Source organism: Gobius niger (genome assembly GCF_951799975.1).
Source record: "Gobius niger genome assembly, chromosome: 10".
NCBI lineage: Eukaryota > Metazoa > Chordata > Actinopteri > Gobiiformes > Gobiidae > Gobius > Gobius niger.
Genome location: NC_136861.1, coordinates 27,249,036 through 27,259,746, shown reverse-complemented (window position 1 = coordinate 27,259,746; position 10,711 = coordinate 27,249,036). Strand labels below are relative to the sequence as shown.

The 10,711-nt window shown below is 42.3% G+C and overlaps 2 protein-coding genes across 2 annotated transcripts; one reads left to right on the top strand and one right to left on the bottom strand.

The window, feature by feature from the left end:
* Nucleotides 1-6,185: 6,185 nt before the first annotated feature.
* On the top strand, nucleotides 6,186-7,368 carry atp5mf (ATP synthase membrane subunit f). The gene is made up of 4 exons (XM_079564150.1): nucleotides 6,186-6,319; nucleotides 6,864-6,971; nucleotides 7,039-7,155; nucleotides 7,232-7,368. The coding sequence occupies exons 1-4, from the start codon at nucleotides 6,304-6,306 to the stop codon at nucleotides 7,258-7,260; spliced, it is 270 nt and encodes an 89-aa protein (XP_079420276.1). The 5' UTR covers nucleotides 6,186-6,303; the 3' UTR covers nucleotides 7,261-7,368.
* An 843-nt stretch (nucleotides 7,369-8,211) lies between these two features.
* Nucleotides 8,212-10,569, bottom strand: cpsf4 (cleavage and polyadenylation specific factor 4). Its single transcript, XM_079564142.1, has 8 exons — nucleotides 10,165-10,569; nucleotides 9,622-9,672; nucleotides 9,393-9,545; nucleotides 9,228-9,323; nucleotides 9,044-9,137; nucleotides 8,890-8,959; nucleotides 8,507-8,665; nucleotides 8,212-8,433 (listed from the first exon to the last, which is right to left on the bottom strand). The coding sequence occupies exons 1-8, from the start codon at nucleotides 10,265-10,267 to the stop codon at nucleotides 8,365-8,367; spliced, it is 795 nt and encodes a 264-aa protein (XP_079420268.1). The 5' UTR covers nucleotides 10,268-10,569; the 3' UTR covers nucleotides 8,212-8,364.
* Nucleotides 10,570-10,711: the final 142 nt, after the last annotated feature.

The window sequence follows — 10,711 nt, the reverse complement described above, 5'->3', positions numbered from 1 at the left end:
TTTTCCGTTCATAATTAGCCAACTGAAGTTCATGATGCTCCTCCAGTTTTGTAAATTTAATCTGGTTTTATTGTGCAAAGTGCATGTCTGCATGTCAACACAAGAGAGAGAGAGAGAGAGAGAGAGAGAGAAAGAGCAAATGAAGGGATCTGTTCTCTCTGCCCTTACGTGTCTCAGTCTGGCTCATCACAGACACAAGTGCTGGAGCCGCTATGTGACTGACATTTTTATCACTTCATTTCAATATGTTAATGCTGGCAAACAGGGATCTTAGCCTTTGCTGCCACGAAGAAATGGAGCCATATGGACGTCCACTAAACGCCATAGCAGCCTTATTATGTCTCCAAGTAGCTCTACCTATCTCATTTTATTTGCCCCAGTTTATCTTTTTGATATTCAGTCTTACCGATATTAACATGTTTTGTATATGACTGTAGCTCGGATAGGATTAACAAAATACAGTCTTGTCTTTGAATTAGCTTGAAACAAAGGTTTACTCTTAAGAACGAGGGGTAGGAAAGATTTGCAATGAAACAAATAGGGAGGGAAAGAGCTGAATACTACGGAAGGACATTAAATGAGGACAAGTGCATTTATCATGCCGACAGGACACTCACTCTGCCTTTGTTTTCCACAGTGCAAGGGGAATCTGTTCACTTTTCTATTTTTCTCTTGGTTTACAGTACAATCTTGTCCTCGCCATTACAGGAGTCGGTGGTTCAGGTGGTAGAGCGAGTTGTTTTATGACATATCCCCGCACAAGCATTCCAGTAACAGAAATCAGGAAATTAAGGAAATTATCCACACTTCTTTCAAGAGACATTTGTAAGAAAGTTTCTTCTTCTTGTAACTTTGAATTGAATGGTCTGGTTGTGTAGAGAAAAAGGCCCAAAATGCAAAACAGCCTCCAGTATTTATTAACAAAAACTGTCCAAAAACTAGTCAGGTGAGTCGGGCAGGGAGGGTCTGTAGGCGAAGGAGGCTGTGGGGCAGAGTGGACCCCGAAGGCAAGTCAGGGGAGTCCAAGATCTCTGGCAGAAAGTCCAGAGGCGTCGGCAGAAACGGAACAACAAGATCCAGGGGCTCCAGCGGAGACAGGACTGCAAGGTCAAGGGGCTCCAGGGAGGTGGAGGTAGATCATGAAGGCCTGCTGAGGGCCATGGTGGCAGGAGGAGCCCACCCCGGATGGAGAAGGATGTCTGACAGTGACCTCAAGACTAGAGGAGCCCACCCTGGACGGAGAATGGTGTCCATCGGTGGCTTGAAGAGAGCAGTTTTGGGTCATGTTTGGTTAGTTCATTCTGTCACGGTGTGAAGGTGGAGCATAGAGAAGAGGCAAACTGCTCTCAGCATTTATTAACAGAAGTGTCCAGAGAAAGGAAAAGAAATGCCAAAAATACAACACCAAAGTTCAGAAATTACTAAAGAACTTACAAAACGAAAAGTCGGGACCAGGCCTGTCAAGACGCAGCAGACACCAGACAATGAACCGACAAAGACAAGGGAAAACATAGGGGTCTAAATACAGTCGGGAACAAGGAACAGGTGAAGCACCCAAGGGCAGGGAAGGTAAACAACAGGGGAAGTAATGCAAAACTGCAGTGACAGAACTGACACGTCAAAGTAAAACAATAAAGACATGAACAGAAACAAGATCAAGGACAAGAGCAAGAACAAACAAAACCAAGGGAGAACAGAACAGAAATTAAACTGAACAGCACCACCGCCCATAGGCTTGTTTTGGATCATTTTTTGGTCAGAGTTTTGGAGCTGATCTGTTTGCTTCTGCCTCGCATCCAACCTGCCTGTCCCAATTTGTCCGACTTGCCAAATTTGTGTCTATCATAATCAGCCTGTCTTGCACCTTTCCCACTTGGCTGTAGCTTGTCTGTGCTGGCGGCTTGTAGCTCTGGATTTGTGCTGTGTTCTGAAATATAATAGATTGTCACGTTGCTTTACCCTACAGCAATCTGAGCTGACAGAAATCGTAATGGCTCTCACGCTGTTATATTTCCCACATTTTGCTCTGAACACAGTTATGAATGCATAAAAAGGTCATACTACGCTGCATCTCCATCGCACAATGGAAATAGTTTTTTCCCGGCGCAGTGGTATGGGCGACTTTATCCTTTATAATGTTGTTTTTGCAACTCTTACTTCATTTTGCAATGTTTATTTGCATCATTCCACCCTTACCCACTCCCACCCCTCCTTCCAGCCTGGCAAAGATGCTGAGCTTTAACTGTGTCTATATTTAGCTTTTGGTTCAATCAATGGCAGTCGAGCCACAGCGCCATGACTCTGCATACTGATAGTAGCAGTGTATATCGCCACCGACGCTCAATTCTGGGGAAAGCGATAAAGAATTTGTGAAAAGATCATGTGTGGTGGGGGAAGAAAGACAGACAGATGAGGTCCTAATCCTATCACACGGTTGGAAAAATCCAAAATAAGAAAAGAGCTCAAGGAGGAGAAAAGTGCAGGTAATGAGCTGCAAGGCGGTGCAGGTGAGGCAGCAGGATGAAAAGAAAAAGACAGGTGTAACCACAGAGGCACAAGGAGGGAGAGATGGCGACAGATGGATGGAGAGAGGAAAGGTGGAGTTGACTCAAGATGGAAACAGCAGACTGAGGAGAGAAACAGAGATGTCTAAAAACGAGAGAGCGATACCAGGGGAGAGAAGAGGAGAGCAAGTTCACACAAGAGAAGGAAACTAAAATCCTGCAACTCACTCCAGGCTTTAGAGCAGTGTTGGTGTGCCATTTGGCTGGGTGGATTTGGAGGGAAATTAAAGTTGATAGGGGTGTGGAGGAGGTGGGGAAAGCTGGCAAAGACAGTTGTAGGCAAAACTCTTTGTGGTCTCTTTGGTATTACCGGATGATTTTTGATTTCAGTTCTCACTGGCGAGATGTATTTCTGGTAGTTTAGGCCATTGCAGTCAATTTGTAAATGTTACTAATTTGACAACCCCAAAATTGCTCCCTGGCAAATGTAAAAACCCAATGTGGCTTTCTTGGGTCAAAACGTTTGCTTTAGAAATGATCACATAATTGCCAGTAAAAACAGAAATCTAACTGTCCTTTCCCACTGAAAGATTCCTCAACGTTTCCTCTTTCTTGTCTGTGTTTTTGATTCATATAAAGCCAGAAATCATCATATTTATATACAGTAGATATAACCTAACAAAATATTTGAGGGGATTACTTGAAGGAGAAAGGTTCAGGGCATTATTTCTGACCTTTTTTTCCACTGTTTCTATCACGGTTTAGGTCTGATCTGTTCTCTTAAGACATTTGTCTTTGTTCTATACGAATCAGCAACGCTCAGAAAGAGTCAGACAGGCAGCTTAGTTTGCCTCATTATCGCAGTCTCTGATCTCGCTGAATTTGTTTATTAAAGGTTGCTATGTAACAGTGCGCCCTGTTCAATTGAAGTAAGCAGCTGTGTCACTGCTCGTGTGACTGTCCATCGCTGTTTCTGCGGTTGTGTTTGGTAGAATAGAGTAGCTCTGCTATAGGCACGCTGCAAGCATTATCATACATTCTTAATTTTAGTTTCTTTGTTCAGAAAGACATTTGGAACGGAAATCATTCAGATCTGATTTGACTAGTGTAATAAAGTAGCCTAGTCATGGATTTAGCCCAATGGCATTGTAGAGGCCTTTCCCCCTCAAGTGACTTTGCCTATATATAAGAAATGATGTTTGAAGACAGTTCAATTGTTCCTCCTCTTGGAAATCCAAATCAAATCAGACGGATAGATTTTGGAATAGACAAGTCTGATTATCATGGATATGGATAATATGAACGGGATGTTTTAATGTTCTCCGAGCTGATTACATGCATAATGAATTAGTCTCGTGTCTGAAAGTCTGTTATTGTTTCCATTTTTGGTCTTAGCTATTTGGTATTCTGCACATGTCCAACCTTGATTAGGCGCTGTGCTAATAGTTCCCATTACATTACTATGTGAGTGTGGATGGGTAAGTTTGATTTAGTGGCTCAGGCCATTATCGCAGTGTGGAATGAAACGCTCCCAGTGGAGAGCTTCCACACACTGTGCTCCTCACATGTGCCTGTCTGCCACTGAGGTCTCCTCAGGGAGCTTTATCAGAGCCTTAGAGGTCCTTTTAGCTACTCCCCCATGATCACTGCATGAAGAGATTACGGAAATGATTGGAGGGTATATAAAGCTAAAACCAACTCTCCCAGTGCGTCTGGAGGTTTGATATGGGCTTAACTCTAACAGAAGGTGGGAAAATAGAAGAATGAAGAGAATTACAGTGATTTATTTAGTGCAAAACATTTAAATCACAGGTAGTTATGGTTTTGATTAGAGGGTCAGCGTATTCTATTGATAGAAAAAGCAACGATGAAAAGGGACAGAGGGATGGCTGTGCAGTCAGTGATGGAAGCATCTCTGTGTAAAGGTCATGTGTTTTGCTGCATGTAGAGTGTCCTCTCTCTGTCTCCCTTTTTCTCTCTGAATTCTCTTACTCTTTCACCACTGTCCCTGTTTCGCTCTTACAGTCCTTTATCCTCTCCGTCCTTTATTCCAGCACAAACCTCTTTTTTGCCTCTCCAGCGGCCTCCTGCATTTGTCTCCTCCTCTCTCTCTCCATCAGCTTCAAAGAGCTGTCTCGGTGGTGGACCTCGAGGGCAGCTGCCTCTTGACGTGGAATAAAATCATCGAGCCCCTTGTGTGTTGTGTGTATGGAGCGAGTGCAGACTCCTGTGAAGCCGTCTGGCCTGAGGCAACTTTAGACCAAACAAACAAAACTAATGAACAGGTGAGCAAGGCTGCTGGGTCCTTTTCTGCTTGTAGATTTGTAAATTAGATTGCTAAATGGTAGGTGGTCATCTTTACAGGTGGAATGCCCTTAATGTGCTATGAATGCTATGAATGTACCACCTCTGGGAGTCTGTGGTTTGCCCTGACATCTTAACAACAAGAGTTTGGATCACCTTGCAGTGGCCTGTTTTGCGCTTATATCACACAGAACTTAAAATAGAGGAAGCAGGCTCAAGGCAGTTGTTTATCCTATGTCCTTTTGCTATAATGTGAGCGTGTTTTTCCACTTGTTTATCTTCGGCATTTCGTATCCTCACTAAATGAATAAATTTGATTGCCTCCGGTCACTCTGCCAGAACTGTGAAACAAGTCTAATCAATATTCTCAACAGTAGATCTCAAGGACTGTTTCAATGTGAAAGGAATCAATCGTAGCAGGACTCACAAAACACGAACAACCAGTTATGCACACTTTTGAGTTTAGTTTGTTTTGAGGAGGGAACAACTGGTCGGACACAATGTACTTAAAGCTTTATTATTGCGTTAAAGCTTGGTCTCTTCCCAGCTTAGTCATGCTTAGGTCTGTAGGTCTAAACCCTCTGGTAATTGGCAAAACAAATATTTTAAGATGTTGCACTTTATGTGAAAGGTGCTTTGGCCTATTCTAGAATCACTTTACTAACTCTCGGCATCTTTTCTATCTGTTGATTTGAAGTTGTGTTTTGTTGTGAATATAAATTGAATGCATAAAGAGTTCACCTCACAATCCACTGTGAGAGCACAAAACAGTCAGTTATAAATGCAGACCACTTGCAGTTATGTGGGAAACATTATTCGAGAGAAAAGAGATGGGGCGTTATTGGATCTATGAATCTACTGTGTAATTAAGGTCGTTAGAGCAGTATAGTTGTCTAAGTGGATGGTGTTGGATGGTGCCCAATATATAGTCACTTTCTGGGCAGTTGCCATGTCTGCAGGGTGTACACTCTGTCTATACAAGACACTAACAGGGTGGTATGAGGTTTAAATACAGCTGCCTCACCTCATGCCCCACACTAGCACACTGTGAGCACAAACTACTGTCTTCAGGTGATGCAGTGCTCAAGGCTGGTCTGGTTTGTATCCAATCGATTGTCTGGATTCTCAGATGAGGTGCCAAGAGACATCATTGTTGCTTACTACACTCTGTGTTTCAGGTTGAGCACAAAGAAAACTGCAACAAAACATGCACCATGCACCTTGTCTTTACTGCAGAGAGCCAACATACCAACATTTTTGTTTTGAAATCAAATTAAGATATGCAATAAAGATTTTTTCCTCGCACATTTAAATGACCCTTGAAACCCCTTACATCATTGTTTATCGCTTTATTCTGTCAGTGAGGGACATCTGATTGAACTTGTTTCCGCTGCCGCCCTCTGGTGGACATATGAGAGGACTGCATTAGCCATAACGCCCCTGCCTTCTTTCCCATCGTCCCCCGCTTCTCTTCCAGCTCTCAGCACCAGTCAAGATGGCGGACAGACCAGGTAATTCAGCGTGCCCTCTGTAAAACGTATCTTATTTTGTCGCATTTAGTCCACATTTACTTGTTATTTTCGCCATTTAGCAAGCATTGATTCTTATCTAACAAGTCAGACTCATGTGTTGGACTTAAAAGGCTGTTTGAACGTGGCTGAGAACAAGTCACGTCAAGGACTTTGCTTGTCATTGGCTGGTTTGCAAATAAACTGACAATGTCAACTTCCATTTAACATTTTCTTACATAGCTGCGTGTCGTTTGCCATATAGCAGTGTTGTGATTTCGCACACTGCCCCGATTTTGCAAGGATTAAGTGTCATGTATGTGGAGTCTCGCATTAGCTTAGCATTAGCAGCTAACGTAAACGATGCACGGTGTTCCGAGTTGGACAGTTTGTAATAAGTCTATACTTTCTTATAATGGCGGTAGTTTTAACGACCGTCAAAGGTGCATTTGTGTTGTCATATACTTTGGTTGAAAACTGTAGGTATTGTTGAATGATGTGTCGATATAAAGTCCTTTGATTTTGACATTCATTGTCATTATTGCAGTTCCAATAGTCGAGAAGCGACTGATGGACGTGAAGCTGGGCCAACTCGGGACCTGGATTGGAGGACGAGACTTCACTCCTAATGGCATTATTGCATCCATCCGCAACGGTGAGGAGTCTTGTGAAAGCAAATTCCAAGTTACAGAAACGGTTATATTTTTGTCCTATCCCTCTAGGCCATGACAGATACTACAACAAGTACATCAATGTGAAGAAAGGAGGTTTTGGTGGCGTGGCTATGCTGCTTGCCGGATACATAGCTCTCAGCTATCTGTGGGAATATGACCACATCAGTAAGTCCTTTTTTTTCCCTTCCTTTTCTCATTTTGTCGTTATTGTGCGTAAAATAACCAGGATGTTTGCTTTCAGAACATGATCGTTGGAGGAAGTACCATTGAGCATCTTCTGCAACGACTTATTCATGAGGGTTGCGCAAAAATCACCCATTGCTCTCAGCATAATTTTGTTATGTATTTGTCTGTGACCAATAAATATAAAATATTCTATTTAATGTGTTGCACTTAATTGAAAGTAGTCTAGATACGCACTGAAAGAGCAGATATTTCGACATCTCGCCTTTGCTATGCCTGATCGCGGAAGCTAAGCAGAGTGGGGCCTGGTTGGCACTTGGATGGGAGTCGAGGGTGAACGCAGTGAGTGGTTGGAAGGGCCCGATGGCACAGACTGGTCGCCTCAATTCTCTCCGTCTACCCCAGGGCAGCTGTGCTTGCAATAGTAGCTTACCACCAACAAGTGTGGACTGCATGAATAACGCAATATTAAGCGTCAAGTGTCCAGAAAACTGCTATATTAAACCAAAAGATGACAAGTTTGTGGCAAAGTGAGTTAATGTGGCTAAAGCATTAACTTCTGACAAGTGTACATCAATGAAATGCAGTTTCATAATTGCATGAGCTGAATTTGTCAAGATTTATTATGAAAATGGAATGAGAAATTTAGCCATTGCATTACAAAAGTGTGTGCCAGATGATTCTCTTGTCATATCAATACACACATGATCTACAAGAGCATCAAGGGGGAAAAGCTCTTTCTTTGAAGAGAGCAATGAAGGTTTATAATTACAAGTCTTTGTTGTGCTGTATTCCCATGGGTTTAGAAAGATGTTACCTGACAGATGATGGTTTAAAATTTTGCAATTGTTGCTTCAAAGTTATTGTCACAGTCAACACAACCTGTTAACTGTGAATGATCTGGAAAAACGTTCTATTTCTGCAACTATAGACAGAGTATTAACAATGAGGACACCTTCCCATCTTTTCTGTCTTTGTACAAACAGATTTACTTGTGTAGACAGTCACTTTTTTTTAATAACCTTCATCTTACAAGTGTTCTTTTTTTCTTTTCTGGCCCACATCTTGGTACAAAATGTCTTGCTTCACCAGCAATAAGTCCTTGAAACTTGCCAGAGTTATTCTGCCAACTGGTGTCACTGCAGCTCTGCACCGATGACAGATTAAAAACTCTTTCGAACATGTCTGATTCTACTGTCCACTCAGGAAGGCAAGATGACCTTTAGTGCATTTATTGGCATAGTGTCCTTTTTCTCCACACTGAAATAGAACCGTACAGTAGAATATAAGCATGTATTATGGCAATATAAAAAATGGTTACAATATGACTAACCTTGTAGCATGTGACCTGGTCCAATGGCCTCTGGCCTCTAGCCATTATGTTATTTTGTGGATTCATGGCAGATGTGTAGTTGTTTTGTGGCCGCTGACCTGGACTGGAGTTGGTCAACTGGATTAAAGATAGAGAGGAGCGGCCCATGGTAGAAGCCATCTGTAAAAAATAGATGGGCAAATTCAAAACAATAGATCAGGGTATGCAACAGGGTGATACAGCACCCTGTAGCCTGAAACCTCAGCTTTCTAGAACGAGTGTCTAAAGAAATGAACAATGTAGAATTGGCACTCGTTTGCTTATGTTGCTATGCTGTGATGTCATCTGCATTCCCTCATCATCTGCATCTGTAGTATTCATGTCAGTTGATGAATTCAGCTTACTTTTAGCTGGTTTTGGCCTTGTGGGAGAGGTGGCTGCTCTGAAGCTCCCATTGGTAACTCAAAACGAGGACTGTAGTAAGTGACAACAGATTAATATAGTTAGTGTAATGAAAAAGGCATAATACGAATTGTAAATCTGCACATAATGACTTACTGCATAAATTTACAAGACTTTCCTTCTGGACAAAATCCCACAAGGTAATTTACGCAGATTACTCTTCTTGTATGCCGGTGCCTACAGTCCGGGCCTGCATTGAAAAGATGGCTTACTCAGTAATTTTCAAAATACAATACATAAATCAACACTATTAAGAATCTTGGAAAGGCTGGGGAGATACCATGTTTGCAGAAGCCTCTGTCATACCAAGGACAGTCCTTAATTTTGGATTCAGGGTCAATGTGTAAGAAAGGACATTCTTTGTTGCTACATTCACCTGTGACAGTTAGCAAAGTTACAAAATATGGTCACAAGCAAATCAGTAATGAACTAAATTAATACATACCAAATTTGGAGTAGAAATAGCATTCAGGCATTTTTGTCATGTCATATTCATGAAGAAACTCGCACTGGTCGCCTTTCTTACACAGTCCTCTCAGCCAATGCTTACAAACTACAGTCTTTTCTCCACTGATGTGACGGAAGGGGCACATGCCACCTGTGGAGCAAAACGCAGTCAGATTTGCTGGGCTTCTTTTTGTAGTCTTGTAAAATATATTGTTGATATACTGTACCTTTCGAACAAGCCGCTCTCATGAAGAACTCACACACAGCAGATCCAGACTCTAGAGACAGGATGAGGCAGTTTGTTAGTTACAACCTTCATTATAACAGGTCTAAGGTCACCGTAGTGTAATAGCAAGTGTAAAGTAAAACAAAGTCACCAGAGGTGGTTATTTTACTGCATTATGTAGCTATTTGAAAACATTGTATACAAGTTCATGTCAGATTATGTTTCTCATCAGTGATCACGAGGAAAACGTGAAAACATCTATTACAATACGTAGACTCAGTTGAGAAACATTAGCATTGATCAACGACTCGAGCCACCGTACTTTTTGACAATATTGAAGTGTTTTTGACGCTTTTTGATGCTACAGTTTAGAAACGTTTGTAACGTTGGTGTTTTTAGTGAGATTTCAATCAAACATGTTTCAGACACTAACGTCCAAACAATAGTAGTACAGTGAAGAGCACTCATCACTGGGATAATGTTTGGTCAACTCTTGCAGCAAGTGCAGGATGAGGCTAATGTAGCTGCTAACAGAGGCGCTTACTGTCCATGCCGGGGAAAGGCAGAGGCTGGGCGCCCAGCTGCTGCTTCACCGCGATCTCCAGGTCAAACTTGATGTGATCCACGTTGGCGAGTAGGTCCTGCATGTTGTTGCCTTGGTCTGACGCTGCTATGAACTTTCACAGGAATCAGTGCGTAAACCTAGATCTGCCTGTTGGATTCATAAACGTTAGCCCAATGAGCTAACGGAGTTAGCCTGCTGGAGCACTGACAAGGAGATTGGCAACTTTAGTCGCAGAAAATCAATAGATGAATTAATTGCAAATATCCTTCACAGCGACACACGGACTAAAATGTTGCAGTTTTTATCTTAACCTCATCGGGATGAGAAGGCAGTCGTCCGTAGAAGCGACTTAAACAGTCTCTGAACTACAGCAGGCTCGACCAAACGATCCGCTTCAGTCGATCACGAGCCTCTTCCTCTGGGGCAAAGGCAGAAGCAGCTGAAAATGATACAGGCCCGTTTCCTCCACCGGAAATCACTCAGACTGGGGCTTTCCAAATGCAAAACATACATACAATATAACAGA

Coding starts and splice junctions, on each gene's coding strand:
- atp5mf (XM_079564150.1), top strand. Junction 6,972..7,038: donor TATTGCATCCATCCGCAACG/GTGAGGAGTCTT, acceptor CTATCCCTCTAG/GCCATGACAGATACTACAAC. Junction 7,156..7,231: donor GTGGGAATATGACCACATCA/GTAAGTCCTTTT, acceptor GTTTGCTTTCAG/AACATGATCGTTGGAGGAAG.
- cpsf4 (XM_079564142.1), bottom strand. CDS start 10,267: ATGCAGGACCTACTCGCCAACGTGGATCACATCAAGTTTGACCTGGAG. Junction 9,673..10,164: donor GCCTTTCCCCGGCATGGACA/GTAAGCGCCTCT, acceptor TCCTGTCTCTAG/AGTCTGGATCTGCTGTGTGT. Junction 8,666..8,889: donor AAGGCCAAAACCAGCTAAAA/GTAAGCTGAATT, acceptor TATTTTTTACAG/ATGGCTTCTACCATGGGCCG.